The sequence below is a fragment of the Cetorhinus maximus genome, chromosome 2 (genome assembly GCF_964194155.1).
Source record: "Cetorhinus maximus chromosome 2, sCetMax3.hap1.1, whole genome shotgun sequence".
In the NCBI taxonomy this organism is placed as follows: Eukaryota; Metazoa; Chordata; class Chondrichthyes; order Lamniformes; family Cetorhinidae; genus Cetorhinus; species Cetorhinus maximus.
This window is the reverse complement of record NC_135880.1, coordinates 116,155,621-116,172,295: the sequence shown is the minus strand read 5'-3', so window position 1 is coordinate 116,172,295 and position 16,675 is coordinate 116,155,621. Positions and strand designations below refer to the sequence as shown.

Here is a 16,675-nt window from a genome sequence, read left to right as displayed (position 1 = left end):
CCTTCAACTGGTGTTCAATGTGAAAGAGTATGGATGTCAATCGAAAGATTTTATTGAGAGGATATGAAAACAATGATAGCACAAATGAGTGACAGATGCAAGACAAAAGCCAGGAATTTCCTCTGGGCTTCTCCTGCTCCATCACACTACTTCTCACAGAAAATCTGCCTACACGTGTAATGGACTTCCACCAAGGCTAGAGTGGCAGAGCGTGAGAAGTCCTGAAGAAATTGCTGGTGAAGGAGATCAGAGGGGGGAATGTACAAATGAGTGGAACAAGACATAACAGAGGAGGAAGAGATAAGGGAGGATATGTAGGGGTCATGTAAAGGCGATATGATTGGGAAGATGATGGGAGTAAAGGTTAGAAGATGAAGATGTCCTAGGCAAGAGATGCCGAAAATGGGAAAGGATGGACAATATCTCTGTGTCCCAGGGCCTTAATTGGGTAATATCCCAGACACTAAGGCCCAAATTGGACAATCTAGAGGCCCAAAGGCCTCAAGTGACTCTGAAATGAAAGAGTGAGTTGAATTCCTTCAGGGAGTCACATTCAGCTTCCTCCTGGTATCTGACTTCATTTACACTGCAGCTGCAGCATTGATGAAAAGCCAAGCTACTTCTCACTGATCCTATAGTTGAAGTGTGAATAGGCCCCTGGAGACACATTGTGCTTGATTTTTTGCCCATGCTGAGGCAGGGTCAGAGGATTCTAAAAATAGTGCCCCTGGACTGCGTGCTGATTCCCTGGCCTCAGCCAGCCAAGGCTATTGTCAAGGAGGCAGAATGTGACAGGGGGCTGGGTACACAGTGGGTAGCCAAATATATAGGGCCACTTAAGGCCAATTAAAGGTGACCAACTGGGATTTTCTAGTTAGCCTCCAGGTTCTTGCAGGCAGAATTGGGGCCAGTGCTCCTGGCAGTCCTAGGGGCCCTCCCTGCCCATGATGTTGCTGAGGACAGCTAATGGAAGGGGTCGGACATCAGAGGTAATGGTGCAGGAGTGGGGAGAAAAGCCATTGCAAGTGATCCTCTGGTTGGATAGAATGAACCAGGCAAGTGCAGTCCCACCTGGATGACAGTGGAGAGGACTTGGAGGATGGTGTGACAACCATGTGAAAGGCTGCAGATAGTCGAGAAGAACAAAGACAGATAGTTTATCATTATCACAGTTGCATAGGATGTCATTTGTTACTTTGATGAGTGCTGTTTTGACAATGTGGCGGAGCAGGAGTCTGATTGGAGGGGATCAAACATGAAGTTGTGTGAAAGGTGGACACGGATTTCGGAAGTGTCAACACTTTCAAGGACTTTGAGAAGGAAAGGGAAGTTGAAGGTGGAGTTTGCACAAAAGGCAATTAGTTTTTTTGAGGATGACAGATATATGATGCACATAGTTTGTTGATCTCAGTTGTCCCAATAATAGTTGGTTAGAAAGGGATCCATTGGATACTTCATAAAAGTGACTTGTTTGTTAAGTCTTCATGAGCTGCTCTACACCTTGTAGCATAATTAATGTTACCTCCCAAACAGATACATTTTCTGATATTTTTTTAAACCAGATTTTGATATATTTACAACATATACTTCTGGGGGAGCTGAAAACTAAGGGCCCTAAATATAAGTTATGAATAAATCCATTAAGGAATTTAGGTGAAACCTTGGGCAGAATTTAATGCAGCCAGCTGGAGTGGGCATGATGGTGAGGGAGGGAGGGGCTGGGAGAATCGGGCAGAAGTACCCACATCAGGAAAACTGTCCCTAATTTAAGGAGGACCCAATATGGGAATCCCGCCCGCTGACAGTGGGATATCAATTAGGCTCATTAATAAGCCACTTAAAGCCAATTATCCATGAGCCTGCTGGGATTTAATGGCGGCTCAGGGATTTTATGGGAGTCACACAGTTCTCCAATGTCTCCCAAAAGTTGCCTAGAAAACTGTTGGGTTTGCAGTGGCCTGCTCAGTGCCCGATCAAGGAATGACATTGCGAAGGGGTGGGGGGCTGCTGAAATTCACCACCCTAGCCTTGCATCCAGCCCCTCTTGCCAGCAACCTCCTCCCCGATTCCCATCCTGCCCACTCACCTATCTTCAGTGTTCCAGAAGTGATCCAGTGATGATATTACTGGCAGCAGCCACTGCTCCTGGTGGCGCTGCCGGCAATGTCAAAGATGCTGGCCTTAGCTGACAGCTTTCGGTGGTGGGATGTCTGCCTTCTAGGGCCTTGATTGTGTGGGAGGCCCAACACTAGCCAGCTAAGTGGCTGCATTGGGCCTCCCAGACAGAAACGACATGGGGCCCCCATTAGTTCTCCAACTGTTGGGCGAGAACTCCTGTCTTTTTTACTGGGCGAGTGGTGAGAACTTGCTACCACACACATTGGTTGAGCCCATTAGCATAAATACATTAAAGGGGAGATTAGATAAGTAGATGAGGGCTGTTTTATTATGTTAATGGCGCCATATAAATAAAGTTGTGAGATAATCGACTGGGACAACAACATAGACCTGTTGGGCCGGACAGCTGTATCTGTGCTGTAAGCTCCATGTAACGTTGGTTTTATCAAAATGACATTTCCTCCATAAGTAACATCGAAATATCCAGCATGCACCAAATAACTGGTGGAGAGACCGAAATACCCTGAAGTTGCTAATAAATAAAGCAAATCACCAGGGTCTACTGAAAAATTTCATGAAGCTGTTTCCATTGCATATCTAATAAGTGCTGGTAGTTAATGAATTAAAATATCTGGTATTCGAAATACTTTTTTTTCAGTTTTCATGCGTGGTGTACGTGTTTCCCGTAAAGAAGTGTATCATGAATTATTTGTTTTCAGCGATCATCATAGTCAGGATCACTGCAAAAGGATGAGCAGATTTTGTAACAAAATCAGAGGTGCTCAGTTACTTTTTAACAGTGCATTCTGTAAAATAAATGATCCCATTAAGGTGTATTACATAACAATAATGAATTAATACACATGTACACATATATATATATGACAAAGCATCAGTGAAATATGAGACGGCTGACATTTAATGTAACAATGTACCAGTAAATTGTACTATACCAATCCTGAAACAACTAAAAGCAAATGCTATGATGTGTGTCAGCACTGATTTCCTGGACATTGTTGCACTGTAATCATCGCCAAATTCCACCTGCCCTTCTCTCCGCGCGAGACAGAACACCGGGGATTCTGGGCAGTGTGGCAGGGTCTCTCTCTCTCTCTCTCTCTTCCCCCGCCCCTGCATGACGCAGCGAGGTCAGAGTTGACGGCTGGTTACTATGGCGGCGCTGACAGTTTTTTCCAGGCCGTGTTTCCTGTGCCCCGGAGCCGCAGCTCTGTTGACTCCTTGTTCGGCGATCCGCTACTTTGGAGCTGGGCTACGGTCCGCCTCATTTTGGAGCCGCACTGTGAATGTTGGAGTGCCGTCTGGAGCGAAAGGCTTTAGTGAAAGAGCTTCGGGGTCGGCAGCTGGGCCCGGGGCGGAGTTGCGGGTGCGTTATTTGGAGGCGGAGTCTGCAGGTAACACACGGGGTCACCTTGCTCCTGGGCCTGGGCGACATTCTCAAAAGGGTTTGGATATCATGTTCACAGTTAGAGAGATAAACCCATGTGTGCAGGCTTCACAAAAAACATTTATATCTGCAGGGAAAGTTTGCCGCCGTTTCTACTTTGGTTCAGTCTGTAATTTTCTACTTTAATTATTCACCAATCTTAATTGAGCAATTTTTTTTCTCCCAAATTTACATTTTCTCTTCACACACATTTCACTGAAAAATGATGCTTAATCACAGTGGAACAGGCACCTTACAGTACGTGACTTTAAAGTAAGATTCTGAAAATCGGGCCATGGAAGTAATTAAAATGTTTTAACGTAAACAAAAATTAACAATGAAGTAAGTGAGGAATGCTCCAATTTCTTGTTTTCAGCGAGTGTTTAAGTATCATATTTAAGATAAAAGCAAAATACTGCGGATGCTGGAAATCTTAAACAAAAACAGAAATAGCTGGAAAAACTCAGCAGGTCTGACAGCATCAGCGGAGAGGAATGCAGTTAACGTTTCGAGTCCGAATGACTCTTCATCAGTATCATATTTAGTTCCTTTATTGAAAGAAATCATAGGGATAGCGATCTTTTTTGTGACCCAGGAAGGTTTAGAATAAGCACATCTTCTGGAGATAATCCAGTTGCTGTAGTGAAAGGATTGTTTGTAGAATGTTGCATGTTTGATTAAATAAATATTAAATATTGTCAGATCAAAGTGCAAAATTTGTATTTTGTAATAATTTTTATTTGTAAACTGCCTTTAATGTGTCATAAACTTCAAGTAAATGTGTCACAAAGGTGGAAAACACCAGGGCCAGATAGGTTGTACCCCTGGTTGTTAAAAGAAGCTAGGGAGGATGTTCTGAGGATCATTTTCCAATCTTCACTAGGTACAGGCAAGGTACCAGAGGATTGGAGGTCTGAATATTGTACCCCTATTTAAAAAGGGTGCAAGGGATAGGCCAGAAAATTATAGGCTGGTCAGTCTGACTTAGGTGGTGGAAAAATTATTGGAATCAGTCCTGAGAGACAGGATAAACTCACTTAGAAAGGCACGGATTGATCAGGGATGGTCAGCATGATTTTGTTAGGGGAAGATCATGTCTTATTCACTTATGAGAATTTTTTGAGGAAGTAACAAGGATGATTGATGAGGATAGTGCAGTGGATGTTGTCTACATGGATTTTAGTAAGGCAATTGATAAGGTCCCACATGACAGACTGGTCAGAAAAGTGAGATCCCATGGGATACATGGGAAGATGGCGAGTTGGATCCAAAATTGGCTCAGTGACAGGAAAAACGGGTAATGGTTGGTGGATATTTTTGTGAGTGGAAAGCAGTTTCCAGTGGTGTTCCACAGGGCTGTGTTGAGGCCCTTGCTGTTGGTTGTATATATTAATGATTTGGACTTCAATGTGGGAGGCATGTAGTTAATAGTGAAGAGGATGGCTGTTGTCTCCAGAATGATATCAATGGTTTGGCTGAGTGGGTGGAAAAGTGGCAAATGGAATTCAATCCAGACACGTGTGAGGTAATGCATTTGGGGAGGGCAAACAAAGCAAGGGAATACAGAATAAATGGGAGGATATTGAGAGGGATTAAGCAAGTGAGAGACGTTGGAGTGCATGTCCACAGGTCCCTTAAGGTGACAGGACAGGTGGATAAGGTGGTAAAGAAAGCATATGGAATGCTTTCTTATATTGGATGAGGTATTGAATACAAAAGCAGGGATGTAATGCTGGAACTGTACAAAGTGCTGGTTAGGCCACAGCTGGAATTTTGTGTAGACTTCTGGTCACCATTTTACAGGAAGGACGTAATTTATCTGGAGAAAGTACAGAAGCAATATGCAACAATGTTGCCAGGGCTTGAAAATTGCAGCTATGCAGAAAAATTGGAAAGACTGGGACTGTTTTCCTTGGTACAGAGGAGGCTGAGGGGTGACCTAATCGAGGTGTACAAAATTATGAGGGGCCTAGATAGGGTAGACAGAAAAGATCTGTTTCCTCTAGCTGAGGGGTCAATTACCAGGGGACATAGTTGTAAGGTAGAAGTATTAGAGGGAACATGAAAAATATTTTCACCTAGGGGGTGGTGGGCATCTGGAATTCACTGCCTAAATTGGTGGTGGAGGCTGAAATGCTCAACTCATTTAAAAGGTACCTGGATATGCACCTGAAGTGCTGTAACCTGCAAGGCTACGGATCAGATGCTGGAAAGTGGGATTAAAATGAGGGGCTAGATTCTTTCTCTTTATGGCCGGCGCAGACACGATGGGCTGAATTGTCTCTTTCTGCGCCGTACTTTTTCTATATTTCTATGGTTCTTTTTCTGTTGAGAAATTTAAAAACAATTGTTGCTGACATAAACAGGTAGTAGTTATTGGAAGGAGTGTACTATTCAGGTTTGGAAGAATATTCTAAATAAATGCCCCAAATGATTGACCAATAGGTTTTGCTTAAATACGCTTTCCTTTACTTGCTTCTGTTAGGCAGTTCCTAGGGATTGAGGATGGCTTGTTTCCACTCTGGTTTTTTGAGGAACTAGAGATAGTTTAAGTAAGCTATATTTGTATTTATAGGTGTTAAGAATGAGTTTTAGCTTAAAGTTTAATTTGTGTTTCTGTATTTGTGTATCAATAAAGGAGGAACTTGAGTTTTAGTTTCACTTTAAAAGATGCCTGTATTTTAATAAGGTTTTACGACTCTTGAAGGGGAGTTAAAACAATCACGAGATAGAAAAAACTGTACTATTGCCTAGCAATGGGAGGCCCACACAGGGACAGAGAAACCAAAAGCAGTTTGAGTTCAGTTGGTGATTATGCTCTAAGGTTGAAAGGAGTTGCCAGCATAAGCAGCATAGGAGAGGGACAAATAACAATTCTCAAACTAAAGTTGTAAACAGGTGCTAGAAGAAGCTGGACAGGAGGAAGCTGCAGGAAGCAGGTTTCTGGGGGTCCTAAGAAGACCTCCTAGTCAAGGGAAAGAACAGGAATCTGGAAAAAGTCCTGTTAAGTGAAGTTAAGAGTGAGGAGAAGAGAAAAACTCCAAGCTTAAAGAGATAAAGCTGCAGGACGCAGACTTAAAGCAAACTAAGCTTGCGAGAAGCCAGAAGATCCAAGGAGACAGCCAAAGTTCTGTAATACTTTACTATGGGCATGTGAAGCAGTGGTGTTCTGTTGGCACAGCTGAGTCTGAGAGACAAGTATGTGGAAAGAAGCTTGAATGCATGTGGTGATCCAGGGGAGAAGAACACCAATAGGAGAGTTCGAAACCCTGGAGGTGGACCCTTGTGGAAGGTGTCCGAGCGAAAGTGTCAATTGGGAGAAGACTCCATAGTGGATTCTTTGAGAGTGGGGATTGGAAACCCTCGTGTGAAAGACGGAGTTCAGTGAGACTGGTTGGCTCACGTCGTGACAAACGTCTGTGGGGAGTTGATGAGAGATCCGTAGCATCTGTTTGGGGTGATGTTTGTCACTTGGTTTCAGAGTGTGGTGTGCCTGACCACAGTTCGCCTATTGGTTTATATGGACTGTGTACTTACTGTGAACATTAGAGTATTAAATAGCTTTTGTAACGTGTGTTAACCTTATGAATCTATATACATCAGTATAGTTGTGGGTGAAGGAGTATTGTAATATAGCTCATCATTTCTTGTTTAATAAATGTTTTATTCTTTTGTTAAAAGTTCATTAGCTGATTTCTGCCACTCTGTTCAGTAACCATCCTCCACGTTTCTAAACAAAAAATAAAAATTAGGATCTATCAAGCCGGGTTCCACCCTGGGATGGACTTGTCCAGTAGTAATATCAGCTGGGATCATAAAGTGGGGCTCATCCAGGACCGTCATTATAAGGTGGGATCTCTTGTGGGATTGGAAATCCTTGACTTTCGGTGGGATCTGTGAATCCTTTTAACTAGTACTTGGAGGTACTGAGGTACTAGACGTAAGAATTGGAGTTGTTGTGAGGTATATTATATAGGTTGGGATTCAAAATGGCTTTGGAAGTTGCTAAGACTTTTTTACAGGTGGAAGATGTAACTGGAACTGGTTTACAAAAATTAACCAAGAGTCAGCTAATGGAATTGGTGGATAAGCTGGAGGTAGAATTACCCATTGGTGTGAGGAAAGCAGACAAGGCGGAGGTAATAGTGCAGCATGTGGAACTGGAAGGGATACCAGAGAGACCACGTTCTCAGGGACTGAGTCAATTGAATTGGCTAAGATTCAGTTGCAACAGAAGAAACTTGAATTGGAGGTGAAAGAAAAATAAAAAGAAAGAATTGGAATTAAAAAGGTTAGAGCCAGGAGAAAGAGCATTTAAGAAGCTAGAACTGGAATTTCAGGCAAGGGAGAAGGATGAAGAGAGAGAGAAGGAACGAGAAAGAGAATAGCGGTTTAAAATGCTGGACTTTAAATAAGAGGCCTCAGATGCTGAAGAAGGTTTTGATGATGGAAAAAACCACCTCCAACCCAAAGCCTAGTAGGGAGATGTTTAAATTTGTGCAAGCTCTTCCAAGTTTGAGGAATGGGATGTAGAGGTATTCTTTATGACATTCAAAAAAGTGGCTAAGCAAATGAAGTGGCCAAAAGAAATCTGGACATTGCTCCTACAGAGTAGGTTGGTGGGTAGAGCGCATGAGGTTTATGTATCGCTGTCAGAAGAGGTTTCTGTGGATTATGATGCAGTAAAAAAGGCTATTCTTAGTACATATGAATTGGCCCCTGAGGCATACAGGCAGAAATTTCGGAATATAAGAAAACAGCCTGGGCAGACATATATTGAGTTTGAGAGGGTAAAACAAAGTAATCTTGACCGTTCGATATGGGCATTAAAGGTAGAGACAATGTGTGAGGCGCTTAGAGAATAATTCCCTTGGAAGAATTTAAAGATTCACTTCCTCCAATAGTTAGAACTCATGTCGAAGACCAGGGGGTTAGACAGGCAGCGGAGGTGGCTGATGATTAAACATTGGTCCATTAATCCAAACCCTTTTTCCGTCACCCCTACAAACTCGAGAAGGATAGAAGGTGGGAAGGTGAAAAAAAGGCAAGTAGCTAGGGAAGAGAAGGGACAGCTGGAAATTCCTCCTCAGACAAGAACAGAAGGTGCTGAGGATGGCAGTGATTTTCATAGGCCTAAGTATTTCCATTGTAACAAGGTGGGACACGCTCAGGCAGATTGCAGGAAATTAAATGGTAGACCTATTGCAGCAGTAGGAACGCTTAAAGAACCCTCAGGAAAGGTTGCATCAGAAAAGGAAATGGTTGTTAAAACTGTAGCAGTAGTACATGTAAAATGTGTTCCCTCAGAATATACAGGAAAAGGGTTCTAGATGTTTTGTCTCTAGGGAAGAAGTGTTCTCTTACTCCTCCAACAAAATAAGTAAATAGATTACATTTTTGAGAGATAATGGGGCAGATGATTGGGGTAGTGTATTGAGATGGATAGAAAACTGGTTGGCAGACAGGAAGCAAAGAGTAAGAATAAACAGGTCTTTTTCCGAATGGCAGGCAGCAACTAGTGGGGTACCTCAGGGATCGGTGCTGGGACCCCAGCTATTCACAATATATATTAATGATTTAGATGAGGGAACTAAATGTAATATCTCCAAATTTGCACATGACACAAAGCTGGATGGGAGTGTGAGCTGTGAGGAGGATGCAGAGATGCTTCCGTGTGATTTAGACAAGCTGAGTGAGTGGGCAAATGCATGGCAGATGCAGTATAATGTGGATAAATGTGAGGTTATCCACTTTGGTAGCAAAAACAGGAAGGCAGATTATTATCTGAATGGCTATAAATTGAGAGAGGGGAATGTGCAACGAGACCTGGGTGTCCTTGTACACCAGTCGCTGAAGGTAAGCATGCAGGTGTAGCAGGCGGTAAAGAAGGCAAATGGTATTTTGGCCTTTATAGCAAGAGAATTCGAGTACAAGAGCAGGGATGTCTTGCTGCAATTATACAGGGCCATGGTGAGACCACACCTGGAATATTGTGTGCAGTTTTGGTCTCCTTATCTGAGGAAGGATGTTCTTGCTATAGAGGGAGTGCAGTGAAGATTTACCAGACTGATCCCTGGGATGGCGGGACTGACATATGAGGAGAGATTGAGTTGGTTAGGATTATATTCGCTGGAGTTCAGAAGAATGAGGGGGGAATCTCAGAGAAACCTATAAAATTCTAACAGGACTAGACAGGGTAGATGCAGGAAGGATGTTCCCGACGGTGGGGGAGTCCAGAACCAGGGGTCACAGTCTGGGGATACGGGGTGGACCATTTAGGACTGGGATGAGGAGAAATTTCTTCACCCAGAAAGTGGTGAGCCTGTGGAATTCGCTACTACAGAAAGTAGTTGAGGCCAAAACATTGTATGTTTTCAGGAAGGAGTTAGATATAGCTCTTGGGGCGAAAGGGATCAAAGGATATGGGGAGAAAGCAGGAGCAGGCTATTGAGTTGGATGATCAGCCATGATAATAATGAATGGCGGAGCAGGCTCGAATGGCCTACTCCTGCTCCTGTTATTCTATGTTTCTATCAGTCAATGATGGTGGCTAATGATGCAATTTGTGTTTCGGATAGTATTATAAAGTATAAAGTATTAATAAGAGGTATTAATGGAGCTTATGAGCCTGTTTCTTTGTGTAAAACTAACTTACTTTGTAAAGTCAATGCACTTTGTAAATGGAATTGTTACGGTGGGAATTATTCCTAAATCACCTATTGAAAAGGTAGATTTTATCCTGGTAATGATTTGGCTAGTGGAGAGATTAATGTGGCAACAACGGTATTGCAGCAGACAGTTGATAATGCTGATCTTAACTAACTCCTGAAGACTACTGTGGCCAACAATGAGATGCTTATTGCTGATGATAAGCAATTGAATGAAAACCTGATTAATGTAGAAAACCAACTTTCACATATGAAAGATGAGTTTGCTAATGAAAGAAGAGAATTTGTGAGAATGATTGAGAATCAGACACAGAAAGTAGAACACTTGGCCGAGGACTTGAAATGTCTAAATGATAAACTTGTAAAAGCAAACTAAACAAGGGTCAATCTTCAGTTAAAACTTGATGAGCTTCAAACATCAGTAGTCTTTATGAAATATTGTGGAAAATGCCTGAACAAGAAAAGGACTTGTTGGTAACTCAGAATAATTGGTTGAATGTAGAATTATAAACCAAAACTAGCGAACTGTTAGAACTTTGTTGGAAAAAGAGTAATGAGATTCTTGAACTTCAATGGAAACTGGAGAAAATGAAAGAGGAGATGTGTGGGATGGAGTGTCACAGCTCTAAAGTTGCTTCTGTAAATAAAAAATTTTCACTGAATTGTGGTCTAATTGAGCGAAGAACTGATCCAAGGAACAGTGCTGATGTGTCAATTTCAGTAATGGACAGTGTGAAAACAACTAAAGTGCCTGCAGAATTGGAAATTAAGAATTGTCAACAAAAAGGACTGAAATTGGAAAATGATCTGGAAAGGTCAATGACTAGAGATACTGATTTACAAATGCTTGCTGGTGCTAATATACAAAAGGCAGCAGTTGGAATCCAGGCAAGTGGACAGTTTGCAAAAGACCATTCAAAACCTGTAGAGGAGAGGCAAGATATAGTTCGTGGATTATGCAAAAGAGTTGAAGGGCTGGAACAAACTATGAAACTCCACAGGGAGAAAATAATTGACATTGCTCAAAAAGAAGTGAAAAAGACCTGATTGAAATCGGATCGGGAGAAACAACAAGATCAATAAAAGTTTAAAGATCAAACCAAGCTTTACAAATGTACACAGATTTTATTTTATGTCGCAGATTTTATGCTGTACTGCTGCCTTCAGCCATCTATGGGACTGCTGCTTTTCTCTTGAGCAGTGGTGAAATTTCCAGTCAATTAAAGCTTTGCATTTACATTCAACCTCTTGGTTGTTTTTGTCAAACCAGTTACAATGCTTCCTGGTTGAGGGACCAAGGACTTCTTCACAGGTACTTGTTTTGGTGGACTTTAGGTTCATCCAGGCACTATGGGCACACTGTAGCTCCAGGTGGCTGCAGGTTGAGAGGTTGGCAGCGAGGTGCTGACTGAGAAAGGCCACTTCAGTGGGATTTTTGAGGCCTTTGACGTAAATTTTCTTGCATTGCTTTTGCTGCCTCTGCCTCAGGCTGATGGAGATGGTAGATCGGATAAGGTGGTGATCGATCCAGCTGTTGTCAGTACCAATCATAGCATGGGTGATATGCACATCTCTGCAATCCCTTGCTCGAACAATGACGTGGTGGAGCAGGTGCCAGTGTTTGGACTGGTGTTGCCATGAGGTCTTGTGCTTGTCTCACTGGCAGAACAAGGTGCTAGTTATGGCAAGATCATGTTCTAGACATTTCGTCAGGAGGACTTTGGAGTTTGCTTTCTCTACTCCTTCATTGCCTATCACACCCTTCCAGAGATTCATGTACTTCCCAAATCTGGCGTTAAAATCTCCGAGAAGAATCAGTTTCTTGCCTGCTGGGACTCGGGCTAAGGAATACTCAAGGTTAGTGTGGAATTCCTCCTTGTTCTCATCTGTTCCTTCAAGCGTAGGAGCGAATGCACAGATGGCAGTGACATGCTGATTCCTCATTAGGGTGAGCTGGGCGTCATGAGACAGTCACTTATCTCATAGGGGGAGTCACTGAGGTGCCAGACAAACTCATTTTTGATGATGCAGCCCACCTTGTGGAGACTTTTGTTCCTCTTTTGGAAGGCCATTCAGAAAAAGGTGTACCCGCAGTCTTGCTCCTTCAGTTGGTCTTCTCTCGCAGGTTGTGTCTCACTTAGAGTGGCAATGTCGATGTCTAGGTGCTTGATTTCCCGAGCTATGCTGGTGATGTGGCATTCGGGCTGTCACTGTTCACTTACCATCCTGTCATTGTTTACTGTCTCCAATGCCCACTGATTAGCTACTAATTATTCACATTCCCACTGCCCACTACTGATTCTCCTCAGTACTCTCATGCCCACTGTTTTCCTCTGATGCCAAATACTCCAACCTCAAATATTCATTGGTCCTGGCCACCACTCTGAATTGTCACCATCCCGTGCCCCTTTTCCAAGTGCTGTCTACTCCAGTAGTCACAAAGTTTCTCCATCTGCCAACATATTGCTTTTCCATAACATTTGTGACTCATTACATTCTTATATACCTACTAACTCAACACTTAAACCTGAGTTACTGTTCTTAGCTTCAGAAACTGCTTAACAAATGCCCACTTTCCCAGCTGCCTTCAGTGCTCCCACGCTTTCTCCTACATTTTTAGAAACTAATACCTTTCTCCCAAATAACATATTGGTTCCTTTGTTCTGAATAATGCCATAATGGTTTCATTTCTTTATGAAACATGGTGTCCTCAGAGCAATGCTACTGGAGATCAATTAGTAATGTTTAAAAACAGTACCTCTGGTACACATTTTCTGCCCGTCACACTTATGTCACACTTTGTGCCATTCAAATTTATGTGTCACATATCAAAGAAAAGCACAAAAGTCTCTCCAGGAACGCAGAATGTTGGAGCCAAAGGGCGGAACTTTCCGTGCCCGTTGGCATGGTTGTGTTTGGCGGCATGAGCGAACAATATGCTGAGAAGGCCAAAAATTGGTTTGATGATCTCGTGAAACCAGTTTGCAATTGTCCACTCCAGGCAGGTCTCTACCGACCAAACCAGCCATAAGGCTTTTCAACAGCTGCAGGGCTAGGGCTTGCTTGGGGAAGGGGGAGGCTGCAGGGTAAGGGCTGTACTGGGGATGGGGATATCCTAGGGTGTGTATGGGGGCAGAAGTTGATCTGTGCAAGTGGCCTCAAGATGGTGAAGGTTGAGAAGGCAGTCTCCAGAGGAGATGAAGACAGATGGAGATGTGAGTGCGTGTGTTAGAGAGTGAGTGGTGATGTCCCATGTGTGATAGGCTTGAGTGTGTGAGTTTAGAGTGATGAGATGGTTGCCTTCCCCTGGTAGCAGAGATGAGATCATTCACCCCCTTTCTGCATTGGATGGCCAACCTCTTCTGTGCAGCATTGGCACGGATCGCCTACCAAGCCGGAGTGGTGAGATCACTGGACCTCCTGCGGCCAGAGCTGGGGTAGAGGACATCATGCCGGGCCTCCATGGCGTCCAAAAGGCATTCCAGGGGTGCATCACTGAATTGGAGGGCTGCAATCTTCTTGCCTTTCGAGGCCATGTCTTCTGTGCAGCAGTTCTGGGCTGGAAGCACTGGGCTGGAAGTGCACGCAGCTGCACTTCAAATGTGGCACCCAGCGAGTTGAAGTGGCAAATGAGAGCCTGCCTGCCGTCGAAACAGTGTGTTTCCCGGGAGTGCATGATTAATGAGGTGGGATTGGGGCGATATGGCGTGAAAAGCCACCATTGCGGCTGGCGGGTAAAGTGTTCTTTTATCCGCCCGCTATCACACTTAGTACAGTCTGGGACGATTCTGTCCAAAGTTTCTGCCGTCTTTTAATTTACATTTTTTACAACTGAATTTTCTTTAGCAGCAATTATACTTTGTAGTCTCAAAAGGACATTTTAGATGGTATAATGTTCCTGGTGTATAAGACAAAAAAGCAATGGACCAGACTATCTGCTTGTGTATATATAGTAAAATGTATGTAATGCATGTCTGCCATGGCTCGGATCGCTGAAACCAGATATTATACATTATTATAGATGAAACACTTTTTCCTTTTAAGAAAAAGAAGAACAGTCACCTAGAGCCTTAAACGTAAGTACTTTAAAATCTACATAGTTTTCTGATTAAACAAATAAAGTTTGATTGACACAAGCTGCATTTGCTTACAGCTTTGTGGCCTTAAAAGGGACAGAGCTGTAATTTAAGAGCAATTTAAGAATAAAGCATTTCACATTACATTGTCTAATTGCCTTGTCTTAGTAAACAGTGTACCAATCTGGTTTACTATGAAAAAGTGTTTCTTTTTAAAGCAGCATTTTTTTGATGGTTCTTGGGAATAAAAGATTCATTGGATCTACATTTTACTTCAACTTTTAGTTGGTCCCAAGTACAGTTCCTTATCCAATGCGAGTAAACAGTGATCCAAATCTTTGCCTTTCTCCTAGTCCCAGTATTAGGTTCATAGTAATCAAATGGATTTTGTTAAATGAAGCATAATATTCTTACTGGCTTTCATTGCCTCTCCAGTTATTATTGCAAACCTTGTTTGTGCCTCTCCTATTAAAATGTAATAATTGTAATGAGTTTACTTTCACTAGCGGTAGTACAATTCAGTCAAATCAACAATAATATCTGAAATAAAAGCGAAACACTGCAGATGCTGGAAATCTAGACAAAAACAAAAATACCTGGAAAAACTCAGCAGATCTGACAGCATCTGAGGAGAGGAATACAGTTGATGTTTTGAGTCCGTATGACTCTTCATCAGAACTAAGGAAATAGAGAAATTAGGTGAAATATAAGCTGGTAGAGGGAGGTGGGACAGGTAGAGCTGGATAGGGGGCCAGTGATAGGTGGAGGCAAAGAAGAGATTGCCAAAGATGTCACAGACGAAAGGACAAAGGGGTGTTGATGGTTGTGATAATATCTAAGGAATGTGCTAATGGGGACATTAAGGGTAGCAAGCAGAACAAGCTAGTGGCAGAAGGCCCTAGTGGGGGGGTGGAGGGGGGGTGGGGGGGGGGTGGTGGTGAAGAGATCGAAATGGGCTGAAAAGTGGAGATAAAACAATAGATCGAAATAAATTTAAAAATAGGTGGGAAAAGAAAAATATATTTGTAAAAAATTATACATTATTGGAAAAAGGGGGATCGGAAAGTGGGTGGGGATGGAGGAGAGAGTTCATGATCTGAAATTGTTGAACTCAATATTAAGCCCGGAAGGCTGTAAAGTGCCTAGTCGGAAGATGAGGTGCCGTTCCTCCAGTTTGCGTTGAGCTTCACTGGAACATTGCAGCAGGCCAAGGACGGACATGTGGGCATGAGAGCAGGGTGTTGTGTTGAAATGGCAAGCGACAGGGAGGTCTGGGTCATGCTTGCGGACAGACTGAAGGTGTTCCGCAAAGCGGTCACCCAGTCTGCGTTTGGTCTCTCCGATGTAGAGGAGACCGTATTGGGAGCAACGAATGCAGTAGACTAAATTAAGTGAAGTGCAAGTGTTTGGGCCCTTGGACCGTGAGGAGGGGGGAAGTAAAGGGGCAGGTGTTGCCCCTTCTGCGGTTGCATGGGAAGGTGCCGTGGGAGGGGGTTGAGGTGTAGGGGGTGATGGAGGAGTAGACCAGGGTGTCCCGGAGGGAACGATCCCTGCGGAAAGCTCCCAGGGGGGTGAAGGGAGGATGTGTTTGGTGGTGGCATCATGCTGGAGTTGGCGGAAATGATGGAGGACGACCCTTTGAATGCGGAGGCTGGCGGGGTGATAAGTGAGGACAAGGGGTCCCTATCATGGTTCTGGGAGGGAGAGGAAGGTGTGAGGGTGGGTGCGCAGGAGATGGGCTGGACACGGTACACTGGGCTATGGGGAATGAGATTTATGATAAAAAGGGGGCACACTATACAGAATTATTTAAAATTAAGTTGCACTGTTTATTTTTGAAAATAAATAATTCAAAATATATTTTTTGTATTTTGTTTCAAACCCAACAATAATCGCTCCAAATGATTGAGACTTGTCTGAGCTACTGCCAACAGCAGGCAAAAACATTGGACTGGAGACTTCATAGACTCAGACTATTTACCAATTAGTCAGACACATTTGTGTTTATTATGGTCTCTTTGTTACTGATAAATTTTCTCTCAATCTTTTTCCTCTTCCCCTTCCCCTTCTCTAAAAGTGTTGATTTTACCTGTGGTAAGTTCTATGGATACTTGTCATTATTCTCTGGTACCTCACCAGTGTGGCATTATTTATGTGCAAGGCTTGTCCATGAGGATCAGCGAATATTTTGACAAGGATGTCGGAGCTGAGCTCAGCTTATCCTCAGCTAATTTCCATGCAGATACAGTTGCTGCAGGAATCACTGGATAGGGCAGAGTAGAACCCTAGCTTTTTATCCTTTCTCCATTCATTCAGGCTGGCTGGTCAATCATTAACAGTAGGAGTTCTGTGAACCTTCCTGGTTCAGG

At 43.2% G+C, this 16,675-nt stretch overlaps 1 protein-coding gene across 1 annotated transcript in view; it reads left to right on the top strand.

Annotated features, from left to right (window-relative positions):
- Nucleotides 1–3,033: 3,033 nt before the first annotated feature.
- LOC144696976 (methylglutaconyl-CoA hydratase, mitochondrial-like) overlaps nucleotides 3,034–16,675 on the top strand; it is a 93,125-nt gene continuing 79,483 nt past the window's right edge. The window contains exon 1 of the mRNA XM_078568711.1: nucleotides 3,034–3,530. Coding sequence (XP_078424837.1) covers nucleotides 3,290–3,530 — 241 coding nt within the window. The 5' untranslated portion in view covers nucleotides 3,034–3,289. The remainder of the gene's footprint in view (nucleotides 3,531–16,675) is intronic.